Raw genomic sequence first — 19324 nt, forward strand, 5'->3', positions numbered from 1 at the left:
AGTGATATTATGCTGACTGCATGTAGGCTCTGAATCCAATGACTAGCATCCTCACAACAAGAGGAAAGGAACAGAGAGACACCCAGAGACATAGAGAAGAAGGTGATATGAGGATGGAAGCACAGATTGGAGGCATGTGTCTACAAGCCAATGAAGCCAAGGATTGATGGGAACCACTAGAAGCTGAAAGAGATGCATGGAACAGATTCCCCCCTCAGAGTCTTCAGAAGGAACCAACCCTGCTAATGCCTTGAATTTGGATTTCTGGCCTCCTGACCTGTGAGAGAATAAATTTCTGTTGTTTTAAGTCACCTAGTCTTTGATAATGTGTGTCTTCCCTAGGAAACTAATACAGAGGCTAATATTATATTACAGTAGCTGAAAATACCAGCTCTGGGGTCAGACATGAGTTACTTAATTTATTTGAACCTCAGTGTTCATACCTGTAACATAATGATAATAGTAGTATCTGCATTTGACAATTAAAATAACTAATATATGTGAGGTGCTTAGCACAAAGACTGGCTGATACCAAGAATGGAATAAATGTTCACTACGAGAATGTGGGTGATGCTATACTGATACTACTGCTGCTGCAGCTGCAGATGATGATAATGATGATAAGGGAAAGAGACACAAAGCTCCGAGCATAAATATATATATATATATATATATATACACACACACACACACATATATCTATGATTCATAAGAGTAATACAATGTTAAATATATGGGGGCGGTGTTCAACATTCACAACACATGTATATTCAACCCACGTGGTATGGACATGAAATGATACAGTGAGGAGAGCCTGCCCTCTTGTGACAGGGACGTGAGTGCTCACAAAATGCCCATGTGCTCTTCTATTTCCCAGTCTCATTTGCAAGGAGGGGCGTGTGAATAGCTCTGACTATTAACATGTGTGCAGAAGGACTACCCAATTTTCATTAGACTTTCCATGAGTGGAGATAAGACTTCAATGTGTTCAGCCACTGGAATTTCACGTTCTATCTTGTGTGGCACCTGCCATTAATTACCTTCACACCCTCGTTTTCATTCACTCACAATCATCCTCACCCCAACCCACCGCAAACTGGAGAAGAAGAGGAAATGGTGTTTCATCGTCTTACACTGGAAGGATTATTGGGCCCAGACTTTTACCCAAAGGGCAAGCTAAATTTTAAACCAGCAGAAGGAAAGAATACACACTGGACTGCTCAGATTTTAAAAAGACAATGAGCTCTAGCCGGAAGAGCCCTCCTCAAGTTACAGGCACACCTGGGACAAGTATCTTGCAGAATATTTCTACCATCTCCACCCCAGAGAAGAGATGTACATTCTCAAAGAATCCTTTTGTTATCTTCAAACATCCTGAATGAAAAAGTCCTTCTAAATACCAATATTGGAGAAATATCTCATTAGGGTAAATTCTATTAAGTTACAGCAGTCAAAATCTCTGCACCACGCCTTTAATCCCAGCACTTTGGGAGGCCAAGGCAGGAGTTCGAAACCAGCCTGGTCAACATGCAAAACCCCATCTCTACTAAAAATACAAAAATTAGCCGGGAGTGACACCACACACCTGTAATCCCAGCTACTTGGGAGGCTGAGGCAGGAGAATCACTTGAACCCCCGGGAGGCGGAGGTTGCAGTGAGCCAAGATCATGCCACTGCACTCCAGCCTGGGTGACAGGGCGAGACTCTGTCAAAAAATAAAAATAAAACAATTTAAAAATCCTTGCACATTACATGGTAAGTGATCAACAAGAAACAGGAAATGGCCAATAGAGTATTGTTTTTTTAATTGAGCCAAACCGTGAATTGAAGAAATTCAAAGGAAAACAACAGTGATTTGACTTTTTTAAGCCTGTTACTTGGCAACAATTGTAAAGCATGATAATACTAAGATTGTCAAGAGTATGACAAACAACATTCTGCTCATGTTTGAGTAACGGGAGAGTAAACCAACAAAGGAGTGTTTGGCAATTTATAGGAAAAACTTTAAAATATAAACATTCTCTTTGGCTCAGGAATCCCATTCTAGGAATTTAGCTTAAGGAAATCATTGGCAAATATGTATCCGTTCAAGAATGCTTATCACAGGCCAGGCGTGGTGGCTCATGCCTGTAATCTCAACACTTTGGGAGGCCGAGGCGGGCAGATCACCTGAGGCCAGGAGTTTGAGACTAGCCTGGCCAACATGGTGAAACCCTGTCTCTGCTAAAAAACCTACAAAACTTAGCCAGGCGTGGTGGTGCGTGCCTGCAATCCCAGCTGCTCAGGAGGCAGAGGGAAGAGAATCGCTTGAACCCAGGAGGTGGAGGTTGCAGTGAGCCAAGATGGCACCACTGCACTCCAGCCTGGGCAACAGAGCAAGACTCTGTCTCAAAAACAAAAATGCTTATCATGATGTATTTTATAACAGAAAACACTGAAAGCAACCTAAATAACAAATGATTGCTGATTAGTTGAGTACAGTATGATACATAGAACGGAATACTACATAGCAATTTTTAAATGGTGATTTTAAAAATACTAACTGGCATTGAAAGATATTCATAAGGTATTGCTAAATTTAAAAAAAGAGTTAACAAACTGTAAATATAATAAAATCCCACTTTTTTAGAAAAAAGTATAAATGTGCTTAGAAAAAGTCTGAAAGACTATGAAGCTATGTCTGAGTGTCAGGATCCCCAGATGATTTTTTGACTTTTTAATTTTTTTTCTTACTGTGGAAATTTTAGAAAATATATAAAAGAAAAGAAGATTTTAAAAAATTACTTGATATAGCACCAAGAATGAACCCTAAGGTAAACTATGGGTGATAATGATGTGTCAATGTAGGTTCATCAGTTGTAAGGAATGTACCACTCTGGTGGGGGATATTGATAGTCGCGGAGGCTGTGCGCGTATTGGAAGAAGATGCATATGGGAACTCTCTGTACTTCCTGCTCAATTTTGCTGTAAACCTGAAACTGCTTTTAAAAATATAGTTTATTAATTAAAATAATAATCAAGTCTATTAAAAAAAAAAAGAAAACTATCCCCAGCACTGGCATAGTATCATTTCTGCATTGTTCTATTGTTCAAAACAGTCACAGGACCAGCCAAAGTTCAAGAACTAGGAAAATAATCTCCACCTTTTAATGGAGAGTGGCAAGGTCACTTTGGATAAAACGTGGAATAAGAGCAATTATTGTGGTGTTGCAGCCATTTTCATAAACTACAATCTGCCATTTAAATATACATTTTAAAAATAACTATTGATCCAAAAAATGTAAGAGGTGAGAGAGGAGGAAAAAGAAGCACTGAAAAGGTGAGACAAATAGCACAAAGTGAGGAGATACAGAAAAGTTCAGATATGATAATCACAATTCCTGAAAATACATTAAATTTGCTTAAAAAACAAAGATTGTCAGAGTACAAAAGAAATAACTAAAGCTATATGATGTTCATAAGAGACACCCTTAAAATGTGAGAACAAAGAAAAGTTCAAAGAAAATTGCAGAAAAATATACATGGCAAATTCTGCGTTAGCGACATTAACAGACTATGTAGACTTTAAGACAAAAAAATTATTAGATAAGAAGAGGATCACTACAAAAACAGATACTTGATGGTCTCAGTACATGGAAATAACACTGTTAATATTTTTATAGTATTTTAAAGCTTCTAGTGCACAGTGAGTGAAATCAAGTGAGCATCCACATTTACAGAAAGACCTTTTAGTCATGTGTATTTCTTATTATATGTTTTACATAGAAAAATGAACAAAAGCAAATGCACCTGAATATTAACCATGATTGATGTGAGGTAGTATAATTTAATTTAATTTTTCCTTCCTTTCTACTTTCTTTATTTTCAAGTTTTCTATGATAAGCACACACTATTTTTATACTGAAAAAAAAACTTAGAAAAAAATAATAATCTCCCAGATTTTTTTTCAGGTTAACTAAGAACTTTCCAGAAATCTAACAATCAAGTTGTCCAATATCTCCAGCCAACTGTTTTTTTATGACTTTGGTTTCTAAACTTGGGACAATTTAAACTACACAAGGGTGATCAATCTCTGTTATCAGTCAACAGTCATCATCTTTGTCATCAAAAAGTCCTTACTAGGCACCTTCACCTACCCGGCAGGGGAGGGGGGTGAACCTGACCCAGGATGAAAGATCACTGCACAACCATGACCAAGCCCCACTGAAGAAGAATACAGGCAAGCAGAAAGTAAAGTTAGAGCAGGAAGACAGCATCAAGTTTCACAACATGTAGCAGAACAAGAAAAAGAGGTTCAGTGAAAGATGTAGAACAGAAAGCAGGGGCCAAGCACAATGGCTCAGGCCTGTGATCCCAACACTCTGAAATGTTAAGGTAGGAGGATCCCTTGAGGCCAGGACTTCAAGACCCGTCTAGGCAACATAGCGAGACCCTGTCTCTATTTATTTTTTAAATAAAAGCAATAAATAAAATAAACAGAGAGGAAGGCTTTATAAACCAGCATTCATGCTAATGATAGAGAAGGCATTTAGGAAGACAAAGACAAGATGAGATGAAAAAAAGAGAACAAGAATGGTTTGACAGAGGACAGTCACTAAGGTTTCAGCATTTGCAATTTGAGTGGGGTTAAGTGGACAGAGGGGAAAATGTAGAGCTGGAATAGAGAAAGCCACAGAGAATAAACAGTCAGACATTACAATTCAAGAAAAATAATTCAATTATTCTGTGTCAATTAAAAACAAAATATTTTATATAAAAAAGTTTTTAAATAAAGAAGTCATAGTCATAGATGAGAGAGAAGATTTTTACATATACTGCAACTGAGTTCTGTAAGTCAATACCATTGGAATAAATTAGTGTAATAGCACAAATAGGATTTTTCTAACTTTTTACACAAATGATTCAAATAGCTTATACAAATCACTGCCCTTGTCATCTTAAAAAATATACTTTTAAAGGGCCCCCTTTCAAGACCACTGACTATAAGAATAAAAGGTTTGCAATATATAAATAGAAGGCAATGGAGAGGAGAGGAGGAAGAGGAGAAGGAGAAGGGAGATGAGGAGAGGGGGGAGGAAGAAGAAAAGAAGAGGAAGGAGAAGAAGAAGGAAGGAGAAGAGGAGTCCATGTGATGCTGCAAATTCAAGGAAGAAAACTTGGCAGAAGAAAAGAGGAAGGCAAAGGGAAGAAAAGCAAGACAAAGCCTTTTCAGTTGCAGTATCCTTGAAGAAATAAGTTGGCCTCCTCACCTGTCTCAGAGCTGCCTTTGTAAGTGTAGCTGTGTAAGTAGTACCTCTTCCACTGACCACAACTGCCACTCAGATTATCTGCACTTGTGACTTTCTTTTTGATGTAGACGTTTGAAACCTGTTTTGCTTTCTCCCTTCATGTTTTCTTCATACACATAGTGTCTTACTGCATCCGAGACTCTCAAGGTTCTGTTTATTCTCCTCCATTGGATGACAGACCCTTGGGGTACCTTACAGAGTCTCCCAAAGTGAATTTTGTAAAGTTACACAGCTTATATTTTAATTCACAATTCAGAACATCCCAAACATGTTCTCCATGTCTGGAGAAAAAACATTGAATGCTTTCGTGTAAGGGGAAAAAGGCACAAGATAGCAATTTTTTTGACATAGAATTTTCTACCATAGATTTTTCTGACATAGAGCAACTAGAGCAAATGGTGGCCTAACAATTGTAAAGGGCTTAATGGTTCATGGAACAGTTCCAGGAACATAATTTTATTTCATTCCTCAAGTCTACACTCTTCCCAACCCTTCGACAGCCCCAACTCCCAATGCTAGCTTGAAACACTTTAATGAGTTTTCATTCCTCTTGGTGTAAAACAACAAATTCTTTGTCATGCCATCTAATCTCTATCTCTTACTTTCTTGCATCACCCTGCCCCATTGACCCCTGCACTCCAGCCACACACACCTTTTACCAGTTCTTCAAATGCTTCCCCATTTGTGTTAAATGTTCTTTTCCAATCCCCTCATTTTTCCTGTTAATTCCTACTCCAGTTTCCAGCTCCCATTGTTGTCACTTCCTCAGGGAAACCTTTCCCAATCTCTCAGACAAGGTCAAATTCCTTTAAGATAGTTCTACACATCTGCCTTTCTTAGCACTGAGCCCAGTTATAATTTTACATGTATTGTATGCCTATCTGTATGACTGCTGTCTCCTTCAGTAGACTGAAGTCCTATAAGGGCAGCAACTCCATGTGTATTTGTTCATCAGTGTATCCCATAATAATTTCTGTGTGGAGAGAAGATATGATAGCCACATTTGAAAATATGGCAACTGAGTCTCAGAGAGTTTAAGGGATTCATTCCAGTAGTACAAATATGGGTACTAGATTCCAAGGTACTGGATTCCTGATTTCAAGGCCAGGGAATACATCATTCCAAGGAGGTACTACATGGCTCATAGTAGGTCCCCAGTACAGACTTGCTGAATGAAAAACTGAAAACAAAAACGAAAGTAAGAAGGAATGAATTATGAACTCGAATATGGTTTTCATTGTGAAGAAGACAATCTTGGCTGTGATGCTGGGCAGGTCACATCACCTTTCTAGGCCCTTGCTCCTCTGCTGAAGGTTGAACTAGGTCATCTCCATGTTCTGTGATTCTGAGTTGCTGTGCTTCCAAACTCCTTTCACCTTGGGATTCTGTCTAACAGCAGGCACCTACATGTGGTGGGTGAGTTACTTAGCAGCCCAGATTTGACTTTATATTTTGGATCATTTTTAACGTGTTCAAAGAGCAATTACACTATGAAACAAGAGGCAATTGCAGGAGCAATTACATCAAAGATAACATACGGCAGCTACAGAAACTATGGAAAGTTATTGCAGGGTGTTAAGCACAACAGATGGAAAAGCTTTGCTATAACCTTGACAGTTGACCGAAGGACTTCCAGATACGTGCTATAATTGTATGTAAGGAAGCAAAGAACATCTGGCCAAAAGAATAGTATTTTTGGATTTTCTGTTCCAGTTATTAAATGATTCAAAAACTGACCAGGTGCAGTAGCTCACACCTGTAATCCAAGCACTTTGGAAGGCCGAGGTGGAAGATGACTTGAGGCCAGGAGTTTGAGATTGGTCTGGGCAACAAGCAAGACCCCATTTCTACAAAAAATTAAAAAAAAATTAGCTTGGTGTGGTGGTGAGTGCCTGTAGTCCCAGTTACTAAGCAGGATAAGGCAGGAGGATCACTTGAGCCTAGGAATTTGAGGCTGCAGTGAGCTATGATCACGCCATTGCTCTCCAGCCTAGGCAACAGAGCAAGAGCTTATCTCGGGGGGAGGGGGGGAAGGTTCAAAAACTACTAAAAGGGAATTGTAAATGGTCTTGGTCCTTCAGCCAAGAGTTAAATAGAAACTGTAAGGGCAACTCTATCTCCTTGTCCCAACAAATTTTGGATACTCAGTGTAACTATCAGAGATGTTTGCTCTTATCCTGCCCTTCTTGTAACTGAATGCCCCACTAAAGTGCTCTAGAATCCAGACCTGTCTCACCTTTCCAGTCCACCTCTTACCCACGCCCTGACCTCACCCACACTCTGGACTCACGACTCTCTGTTTTTTATGACCCCGTGAGAAATCCCATGACTCCTTGAAGGTCCAGTTCAAATGTCATTTTCTCTTGGAGGCCTTCCACAGTGCTCTCAGGAAAAACTCAGGGCTACCTCCTCCAAACTCCCACAGAATTATTTATGCCCATGTGATAGTGCTGTTGGTCATCTAATTCATGTTATGGTTACTTGTCTATCTATTTATCTCTGTCTCCTGCCCCAATCACCCCACCGGCTTGTGAGACCCTTACAGATAGAAACCATGCCTTATTCATCATAACATACCCCACTCACACAGTTACACGCCTGACATTTAGGAAGTGTGCTGAGTTAAATAAATGCTAAGGGGCAACTAATCAAGAGATAAATTCATTGTAATAGAAGAATAGGTCCTATTATGTCAGCCCATATAGCAAATTTTATTAGGGAGCTTTTAGTGACTTCACTTTTAACACAAAAGAGGAACTCAAATGCTAAGAATTGCAAGCATTCTAATAATGGAATTATTTAGAAGAGGTAGAATATGTTTTCTATTCCTTTTTAGCTAAAATGATTAAACTTTTTTCTGTGTTAGGCACAGAACTAGAGTTGTGTATGCATTATCTCATTTAATCCTCAGACAACCCTATGGGGTATTAATATTCCTATTTTCAAATAGGATACTTAAGGTCTAAGTGGATTAAGTTACTTTCTCCAGGCCACAGAGTTAGTAAGTGGCAGAGGGCTGGGATTTGAAGTCAAGTTAACCTTACCTTAAGACCTGAACTTTTTATTACCATGTTGTTCTCCACCTACTTTTAGGGCCAACTCTAGTGTGTGAAGTGTGAATCATAGTTTTTAATGTTTTTCTTCACCACTTTTTTGTCACTTTTACTGCGAGTTTTATTCACATAGCATCTTTCACTTAGATATTTTATAATTCCATTTAGCAGACCCTTTATCATCTTTCTAATCATTATTATCAACATTTTAAATACTTACTTTATCCCACAGTATGCTCAAAAATACTTAGGGATGAGAAACAGGAAGACAGTCACAGAACTTGTCTAAAGTCACATTGCTAATAAGGACAAGAGCCCAGAGCGAACCCAAACCATTTGACTCTAGCACCCAGCTCTATCTGATACTACCCTAGGGCATGTCTGCATCATTTGCAAGTCCATAGGTCAAAGAGTCTGGAACTATGCTATCCACCCAGTCAATTCCTGAGTCAGGCCAGTTGCAGCAACCAAAATCACATATGAATGCAAATGCCTTATTTTCAAGAAAACAAAATTCATGTGCTTTCCTAAATGCTGTCACTCCCAGATAACAGTGCTAAAAGCTGGCCCCAGCTGTAATTTTCCCTCACTTGCTTCCTTTAGGTGTTCTCAGTTCTATTTTATCCCCCCTTGGCATTGTCCTACATTGGACTTAATCCTTTTAGGGAAACACAGGTAAATAATCTCAAAAACATAATCACTTTCCTGGTTGGTCAGATTGTTTTTTTCATTTTATTAAATGAAACAGAACTGTTTACCATCATGGAAGCTCCACATGTGAGATCTTGATAACATAATAAGCATTAATGCTTGAGTTTTTATGTCATATGTGAGATGCTGTGCCAAGCTCTTCACCAAGATCCCTCATTTATCATCCCTGTATTAAATCTGTTTTGCAAGTGTCAGAACTAAGCCCTGAGAGGCTGAGAACCCCGTACAAGGCCCATGGCTGGACCCCAGTTGTGTCTGACTCCAGAGCCTGGACTCTTAACCACACAACTTATTCTCAGTGTGTGCTGGTACTATTCTGGTCTCTTTTCCCTTCTCTTTAATTAAGAAAAGCTACCCAGACAGAATTATTTTTAAAAAGGAAATAGAGTACCTGATAAGGCCCAAGTCATCTCCATTCAAATCTACCATTTTCAAGACTACCATTTCCTTGTCTGTATTTGAAGAATACCTAGTCAGTAAAACAGAAAAGCACAGTCAGTTCTGTGTTAGAGCCTGACCCTCATGTAAGATGAACAGTAGCAGCTGACACAAAAATAAAAATGCCTCTCAGTAAGTGAGACGTCTTGACAAACAGTGGTTCTGTGAACTGCATCCAGTACCTCATTTCTCAGCTAAGGAAAGGGTATGTAATTGTGATCAAAGTTTGGGGGACTAGGGTCAAGTAACTGGAGCTGAAATACACATATTTTTATATAATATACAATATTATATAACATATATGTATTTCTTACAAAAGAGATTTGTCTTTGAAATTTCCACTCATATCAATTTTTAATGATATCTCTTTAAAAGAGCAGGGAATTTGCAAAATCAAAAGCATTCAAGACCTGCAACTTAAGTGTTCTTTTATGTCCTCTCAAGGGAAATCAGATTCATTTTCTAAAAATCATTTCCTTTGAAAGCTATTGAAAAATATGCAGAAAAATGTAAAATATCAAGTGGTCAAGTTAAAACTGTGATATTATTTTACAGTGTCACAAACCTGGTTCACCACTTAAAAAAAGACAAAAAGGCAAAATAATGCTCTCCCTTAGTTTTTCCATTCAAATATGTGGGGTTTTTTTCTTAATCTTCTGTCCACATTCTTTTTTTTTTTTTTTTTTTTTTTTTTTTGAGACGGAGTCTAGCTCTTTCCCCCAGGCTGGAGTGCAGTGGCCGGATCTCGGCTCACTGCAAGCTCCGCCTCCCGGGTTTACGCCATTCTCCTGCCTCAGCCTCCCGAGTAGCTGGGACTACAGGCGCCCGCCACCTCGCCCGGCTAGTTTTTTGTATTTTTTAGTAGAGACGGGGTTTCACCGTGTTAGCCAGGATGGTCTCGATCTCTTAACCTCGTGATCCGCCCGTCTCGGCCTCCCAAAGTGCTGGGATTACAGGCTTGAGCCACCGCGCCCGGCCATCTGTCCACATTCTTTATCCTTTTATTTTCTCTGTCTAGCCACACTCTTGTGGACTAAGATGATTTATTCTGGATAACACATAATAAAAGAGCTATTCATTAATTTAATAAATATGCATTGTGCACATTTTTATCTCCATTTACTCATGAAGAAGCTGAGTGACAATAAATTAAGATAAGTAAGTCACGAAAGGTCACGTAACTAGAAAGCAATAAAACTAAGCTGAGGCCACAGTTGTTCCTGATTTCAAAGCTCAGAGTACTTCAAACATCCACACTGGCTCCCATAATCAACAAAGTGGAAAGATTCCTGAATAAACTGGTGTTTGCTTCTACATCACTTTTTGTTTCTACTTGTCTTAGATTATAAAGATGCTTCTAAGACACTTTAGCTGTAATACTCTCTTAGGACCTCACCATATTCATCAAGCAACAGCCCTGTACTTAGATTTTGTTGCTGTTCCCTAAAGGGAATGAAACGATATCATTTTGAAGATTTCTCCTCACCTTGCTCTCTCTGACTGCGGATTTTGAAGGTAAGAATAAGGACTTCTGTTGATCTGCACACCATCCACATTTCCTTTATTGACGAAGATTTTACCTGGTTTCATATTTGTGTGTGCTATATCAATGCTCTGAAGGTTAAAAAAGAGGGAGCTGTTATAAGCTTAGAAATCCTGGTGGGGATAATGACTTAGTCAATACAAACAGAAGAGCCCTGTAAACAATTTCCTTTGTCTCTAATGTGTCCACATTATGGGATAAAAGCTGGAGAACCACATTGCTGTTGCCATTCTGGAGGTAAACAGAAATGGCTTTCAAGGAAATAAAGGAAATGCCATGTTGTGTGGAAGCACAGTACTGATTAATGCCTGAGCTCACAAAAAGCCTCATCTGCTGGCCTCTCCGGACTGCTAAATGAAGCTCAATTTGTCACTTCAGATAGCCAAAATGGGAGACTTGACTCCTACAACACTAATACAAGTTTTGCTAACATGTGTTTCCACCTCCCTACCCTTGCCATTCTACTACCAAGGCAGAGTTGTTCAAACTTTTTTGACTGTGAACTATGGTGAGAGATACATTTTTCATCATAGCTTAATATACATCAACATATGCATCCCAAAACAAAAGTTCACAAAGCAAACTATACCCTGACTGTGTGTTATACATTGTATCTTACAATCTATTTTTTAGCATTTTTTGTAATGTATTTTGCAACCCATAAAATTGATTTCATAAGCCTTTAATACATTGCAAGCCTCGGTTTGCAAAACATCATTGTAAAGCAATTTCTGCCTATGCTAGTTGGATCCCTGAATTTTGGGGGTGACACTGTAAGAAAAAAATAGAGAATAAGCCTAGAATACAATAAAATGAAGCAAAACATTAGCAAGGATCCTATGCAACAAAATAATAAGCTGGAAGACAGAAAAGAGAGGAGTATAAGCTCAAACCAGAAACAGGAGAGGAGTTTAAGGGTATTTGTCAGGAGCACCACGGAGGTCTGTATCTGTAGTAGAGAACTTGAAAAACTGCGATGTGTATTTGTAAGTTGGATTCTCTTTGTACTTTGGGAAATATTTTAAAATCTTAGAATTATTTGTAATTACTTTTAGCTCCTTCATGGGTTTCTCTTTGTGTGACTTTGTGCAAAGAACAGACTATGTAGTGCCCTCTACAAAGAACCCCAAACCAAAATGTTTTGTCTATTTAAATAACTACATCGGGCTTACTCCCATAGAAGCCTTCTTTTCCAATCATCCATGCCTCAGCCCTAACAGCCCATAGCTCAGAATCAGAAGCTAAGAGAGAGTCAGGGAGGAGAAAGAATGGTACATGCTAATACTATGCTCAGACTCAAATCCCATAGGGACTCTTCATATCACATCCAATCACTCCTAAAAAACTTATAAGCAATGGTAAAGAACAGCTGCCTCTGGGGCTCTTTGCCTACCTTCAAGATACCTGTGACCATGTGCTGAAAAGTTCGATTGCTAAATCCTTCACTGGCAACTACAAACACAGTATACTGGAAATATCCTGCAGGACCTGAATGAGTGTGAGTGCCACTCAGGATGACATTGTCTCTTCTGTACAGGGAGCCATATTTACTCTGCAGTCTGTTCAGGACCTTCAAGAAAAAAAGTAATTGAACTAAGAAGAGGGATAACATAGGAGCTCAACATAGGAAAAGGCTTTGATGAGTTCAATCACTGGTCTATACTAATTACATCTGTATTAATCCATTCTCATGCTGCTAATAAAGACATACCTAAGACTAGGTAATTTGTGAAGAAAAGAGGTTTAATTGACTCACAGTTCAGCATGACTGGGGAGGCCTCAGAAAACTTATAATCATAGCAGAAGGGGAAGCAAACACGTCCTTCTTCACATGATGGCAGGAAGGAGAAGTGCAGAGTGACAGAGGGGAAAGCCCCTTATAAAATCATCTGTTCTTGTGAGAACTCACTGTCATGAGAACAGCAGCATGGAGGTACCCACCCCATGATTCAATTACCTCCCATGGGTTCCCTCCCATGACACATGGGGATTATGGGAACTAAAACTCAAGATGTGATTTGGGTGGGGATACAGCCAAACTATATTAACATCCCTTTCTGTTTTTTTTTTTGTTTTTTTTTTTTTGAGACGGAGTCTCACTTTGTCGCCCAGGCTGGAGTGCAGTGGCTGGATCTCAGCTCACTGCAAGCTCCGCCTCCTGGGTTTACGCCATTCTCCTGCCTCAGCCTCCGGAGTAGCTGGGACTAGAGACGCCCGCCACCTCGCCTGGCTAGTTTTTTGTATTTTTTAGTGGAGACGGGGTTTCACCGTGTTAGCCAGGATGGTCTCGATCTCCCGACCTCGTGATCCGCCCACCTCGGCCTCCCAAAGTGCTGGGATTACAGGCGTGAGCCACTGCGCCCGGCCAACATCCCTTTCAAATGGCCCCTCACTCTATGTTTGAGGATATTATCATAGTAATAACAATGAAATAATAATAACAATACTTAACATTTTATGGATTCTTGCTATGAGCAAACACAATGCTAGGTATGTTATATATAGTATGTATTTAAAAATCTTTATTATAATTTCAAGAGCTACACAGGTATTGTTAAGCCCATTTTTAGCTGAGAACATTGAATTATACAAAAGTTAAATAATTTGCCTGTTGATCTAATAAGTAGCAGAGCCAGACTCCAGACCCACGTCTAACTAGAGAACCAGTACTCTTATTCATTCATCATTCAACAGCTGCTCTAAGCAAAAGAATATATGAGGTTCCTGTCTTGAAGATATTTTTATTCTAATGAAAGACAAAGACAGTAAGCAAGCAAATAAATATTAAATATTATATCATAGAGTGATAAATGCTATGAAGAAAAATATTATTGCATAAGGAAAAAGAAACTAGTGGGTGTTAGTGAGGAAAGATCTTCTAAAGAGGGGCACTCTTTTAGCAGAGGCTTAGATGAAGAAAGCAAGCTGGCTTTGCAATATCTGGTGGAAAAGCAACTCAGGCATAGTGAGCAGAAACTGCAAAGGTTTTTAAGCTACTCTACTACCTCATTTCCCAGATGAAGAATTCAGTACACCTTGAAACTAACTCTTAGACTTGTTGGTCTAGGGGAAGCCATCCCCTATGATGCAAGGACACCCTAATAATCCTGTGGAGAGACCTAAGAGGATAGGAAGCATCCTGTCAGCACTAACTTGCTAGCCATCTGAGTGAGCAACCTTAGAAGTAATTTCTTCACCCTTGGTCAAGCCATCAAACAACTGCAGCCCTAGCCAGCATCTGAGTGCCACATCATGACACAGAAGTGATGATATATGACTTGTTCTAAAACAAGTCAGAATCGTCTAACCAAGCCACTCTGGGAATCCTGACACACAGAAACCTTGAACAACATGTATTATTGCTGTTTTAAGCCACTAAGTTTTTAGGCGATTTGTTGTACAGCAATAAACAACTAATACAAAGAAACTCAGTAAATGTTTAGTGAATAAGTCAATCAATGAACATCCAAATCAAGACTAATGTCTTCATATGGTGCAGGTACATCAAGAAAACACCAGAGAGAATACTGGTGATGTTGCTGAGTACCTGTTGCTGATTATGCTTTAATAAGCTGCAATCTAAAGTTTGGTATCATTGCGACTTTTTGTGAAAGATAATTTAAAAATGATCCAGCAGTTTGTAACACAAAGGATAAATGCTTGAAGGGATGGATACCACATTTTCCACGATGTGATTATTAGGCATTGAATGCCTGTATCAAAGCATCTCATGTACCCCATAAATATATGTACCACATACACACAAACATTAATTAAAGAAAAAGAAAGATCCAGCAGAAGTGTCAAACCCAAAGCAATTGTTAGCAATGTTTACCTTGAGGATGGCATAGACACTCTGATGAGCTGTCTCTCTGGAACATGCAATAAAATTAAAAGCCCTCATTTGTATTCGCCAATTTCTGTGGTATAAAAACTCCTCATCATGATCAATTTCAAGCTACCCAAAGCTTAACAGCCAGCTCACAATGTTCCTGAATATTTACAAATTGGCTCTTAGGAACTTGTGCAAGCCAGTTCCAGCTCACTGCTGGTAAGTGGGGAGTAGCAGCTTCTGTGCTATGTACTTAATATACATGAAGATAACCATTCAACCTCTTCTATTGCAGGTGAAGGTCTACGCCATTCTCATTCCAGTCATAACCATCTTGCCTCATTAACCTCTCCATGTCCCAAAGACTGATTGTTTGGTTACCATGTCCACATAAGCAATCCTATGATGCAAGACAAATACAGAACGGAAGTATAATCTAACTAGATTAACATCCTTTTATGTTCCTTCTGTTTGATCCTAACTCCAGCCCCAATCCCTCATCACTCTCATATATTATTCCATACTGTAAGCACCACACTCATGAAGAAGAAATGTCTGTGAAGAGAAGAGAAAATGATCAATGAAGGGACACCATGAAAGCTGAACTAAAGTCAGAAGCTGATGTTTTAACAATTTACAGGGCCGGGCGCGGTGGCTCAAGCCTGTAATCCCAGCACTTTGGGAGGCCGAGGCGGGCGGATCACGAGGTCAGGAGATCGAGACCATCCTGGCTAACATGGTGAAACCCCGTCTCTACTAAAAATACAAGGAAATTAGCTGGGTGTGGTGGCGGGCGCCTGTAGTCCCAGCTACTCAGGAGGCTGAGGCAGGAGAATGGCGTGAACCTGGGGGACGGAGCTTGCGTGAACCTGGGGGACGGAACTTGCAGTGAGCCGAGATCGCGCCACTGCACTCCAGCCTGGGGCACAGAGCAAGACTGCGTCTCAAAAAAAAAAAAAAAAAAAAAAAGCAATTTACAACTAAGACAGGAAGGTAGTAGAGAAAAAGAGCCACAAGTCAACTTTAAAGCTCCTTAACCCCATCCTATTTATTCCTAAAGAACTGTGACATTAGGGCTTTAGAATTAAATGCGTTTCTTCATGTCTACTCAAGAATCAAGCCCTTAAAAAGACAGAAATTATGAATCTTGAATTTTAAAACAAAAAAGACTACAAACAGTACACATGAATTTTATTTTAAACTACAATCTCTGATATGAAGTCAGACATATGGGACTTCCAAGGGGGAAAAAAAGAAAAACGTAAAACCTAGTTATATATATAACAATGCCAGGAAGATAGCCATTGAAAATAACATGTTTCCCAGTTCATGAAAGGAAGGCATTTTAACACAGGACAAAGCAGCTACATTTATGTCTACAGCTCACTTCTGTCTTCAGTTTCTATTCCATTTCCTATCGCTGACACTCTTGGGAGCATGACATAGAAAAACCTAGAAAGTCCTTCTGTTTTCCTGTCCTGCCTCACTGCACAGAGATCTTCCATAATCTTCATTCTGTACTGGAAATTTCATCTATCTTAAAGCTGAGACTGAGAACTTGCATAAAAGTAGGTGTTATAAATAATCTTAATAGCACTTATTTAGCTACATTTATTTCTCACACCTTCCCTTGGATTAATTTGGGAAAACTAAGTGGGTTCATTTAACGGCCTTCCCACTGGGTCTCAGATTGCATGAGGATGTAAAAATAGGAAGAGACAGATAAATGGTGCCCACTATTGACTTGATAGCATCTACAAACACATTAAACTCCTCCCCACTCTACCTGCCAAAGTCTACCTTTTGGTTCTTTCCTTTCTGCTAATGACCATACTATTTCCCAATTAGAACCATCTCATTTTTCAGAAAAGCGGTATAGTATAGTAGAAATGAGCATGAATTCTGACACCAAGATGCTTAAGTTTGAATCCTAGCTCTGATAGTTCCTAGCTGTGCAACCTTGGATAAGTTACTCAATCCTCTGCAAACTTGGTTTCTCAATCTGTCAAATGACATAATAATAATAGCTCCCTCATAGAGTTGTTTGGAGGAGTAAATACATTAATCCACACAAGGCACTGACAAGAGTTTCAGACTCAGCATGAATATTATGTTAAGTATTGGCTTTTACGTCTATTCATGTCCAAATCTCACTCACATTTAATTTTTTTCTTTCTTTCTTTCCTTCTTTCTTTCTTTGTGTGTGTGTGTGTGTGTGTGTGTGTGTGTGTGTGTGTGTGTGTGTTTTGAGTCAGAGTCTCATTCTGTCACCTAGACTGGAGTAGTGCAATGGAGTGACCTTGACCTTGGCTCAATACAACCTCCACCTCCCAAATTCAAGCAATTCTCCTGCCTCAACCCCCCAAGTGGCTGGGACTACAGGCACCTGCCAGCATGCCTGGATGATTTTTGTATTTTTATTAGAGATGGGGTTTCACCATGTTTGCCAGGCTGGTCTCAAACTCCTGACTTCAAGTGATCCACCCACCTCAGCTTCCCAAAGTGCTGGGATTATAGATGTGAGCCACCGCACCCGGCCGACTCACATTTAATTTCCTATCCCACCACCATGTAGTCTCACTGACATCACATTGGTTTAAGATCTTTGTGCCAGCCTCACATGATAAAGGGGGAAATTGTTAGGCAAAGTTATAAAAAATAAAAACCCTTCCAGCAACTCCAGTTTCCCTTTCTTGTTCCTTCAGCCTTTTAACATCTTATAAAACCTCCCTGGGTGAAATACCTCTGTTTGAAATACCTAGTATGATGATTACTGTTTTCTTAACTGGACCCTCACCAATAGAGCCTCAGTATCACTTTAAAGAGTCTGCTAATTTTTGTCCTCACTTCTAGTTCCACTCTATTCCAATCCATATCAAACATCTCTACCTGCTTAATCATCCTAAAACAAAATGGTGTTTACATCACTCTGCCACTCAGAAGATTTCTCAGAGTCCATATCACCCACAGAATTAAAAACAAGCCGGCATCTCAGGCCTTCTGCAATTATGACAAACATATCTTCCAGATACATCTCCAACTACATGCCTCCGTATGTCCTAATAGATCTCCTCTGTTCCCTCATAAGAGTCTATATCCCTCCTTCATGCCTCTCTGTGTTCATTCTGTTTTTTCCATCAGATTTCTCTCCCTTCCCATCCTAACCATTTAAAATTCTGCTCACTCAAGTGTCATTTCTACCATGAAAATGTTTTCCTAATTTGCATTTCTTGAATCCCCATTGGTGATCTTAAAAGACCATATGTCCACAAAGTCTCAGATACTTTGCCCTTCAAGAAGTAAAGCTTACTTTTTCACCACTAAGTGTGAGCTGGACTTAGTGACTTGCTTAATGAATAGAACAGGGTGAAAGTAATGGCGTATAACTTCTAAACCTGGGTCATACAGTGCACTGTAGCTTCCTCCTTGCTCGTTCTCTTGGGTCACTCACTCTGAGGGAATCTAGCTACTGTGTCGTAAGGATAGGAAGAGTGAGGAACTGAGGCCTTTGGCCAACAGCCACATGAACAAACCATCTTGGAAGTGGACCTTCAAGCCTGGGTCAAACCTTCAGATGACTCCTCCTTTGCCATCACCTTGATTGCCATAGAACCTAAACCAGAGCCACCTAGCCAAGAGAATTCCTAACCCATAGATCATGTGAGATAATAAATGTTTGTTGTTTTAAGCCATTATAGTTTAGGGTAATTTCCTACCCAGTAATAGACAATTACTATCCTACCATACCTTCCTTCAGTTAATTATAGCTATCTGTATACTTCTGTATATCTCTATATTTCACAGTCCTTCCTTCTATCCACCAACTAGAAAATGATCTCATAAAGGAGATGAATTATGACTTACTTAGTTATATGTCCCCTGAAGTGACACTAGCAAAGTACCTTACAAAAAGCAAGTGGTCAATGCATTTTTCCCTCTAAGAGTACAGAATAATGTCACTTTTAAGAATGTATCTACTATAAAGACACATGTACACACATGTTTATTCCAGCACTATTCACAAAAGCAAAGACTTGGAACCAACCCAAATGTCCATCCATGATAGACTGGATAAAGAAAATGTGGCACATATAAACCATGGAATACTATGCAGCCATAAAAAAGGGTGAGTTCATGTCCTTCACAGGGACACGGATGAAGCCGGAAACCATGATTCTCAGCAAACTAACACAAGAACAGAAAACCAAACACCACATGTTCTCACTCTTAAGTGGGAGGTGAACAATGAGAACACTTGGACTCAGGGAGGAGAACATCACACACTGGGGCCTATCGGTGGATGGAGGGCTAGGGGAAGGATAGCGTTAGGAGAAATATCTAATGTAGATGATGGGTTGATGGGTCCAGCAAACCACCATGGCACGTGTATACCTGTGTAACAAAACTCCACGTTCTGCACATGTATCCCAGAACTTAAAGTATAATTTAAAATGACAAA

The 19324-nt window shown here is 39.5% G+C and overlaps 1 protein-coding gene across 1 annotated transcript in view; it reads right to left on the reverse strand.

Annotated features, from left to right (window-relative positions):
• LOC104675174 (neutral ceramidase) overlaps window positions 1–19324 on the reverse strand; it is a 78866-nt gene that overhangs the window by 48964 nt on the left and 10578 nt on the right. The window contains exons 6-8 of the mRNA XM_030941356.1: window positions 12427–12603; window positions 10977–11104; window positions 9444–9521 (exon numbers count right to left, since the gene is read on the reverse strand). Of these exons, the coding sequence (XP_030797216.1) occupies window positions 9444–9521; window positions 10977–11104; window positions 12427–12603 (383 nt within the window). The remainder of the gene's footprint in view (window positions 1–9443; window positions 9522–10976; window positions 11105–12426; window positions 12604–19324) is intronic.

Source organism: Rhinopithecus roxellana, chromosome 11, assembly GCF_007565055.1.
Source record: "Rhinopithecus roxellana isolate Shanxi Qingling chromosome 11, ASM756505v1, whole genome shotgun sequence".
Classification (NCBI taxonomy): Eukaryota; Metazoa; Chordata; class Mammalia; order Primates; family Cercopithecidae; genus Rhinopithecus; species Rhinopithecus roxellana.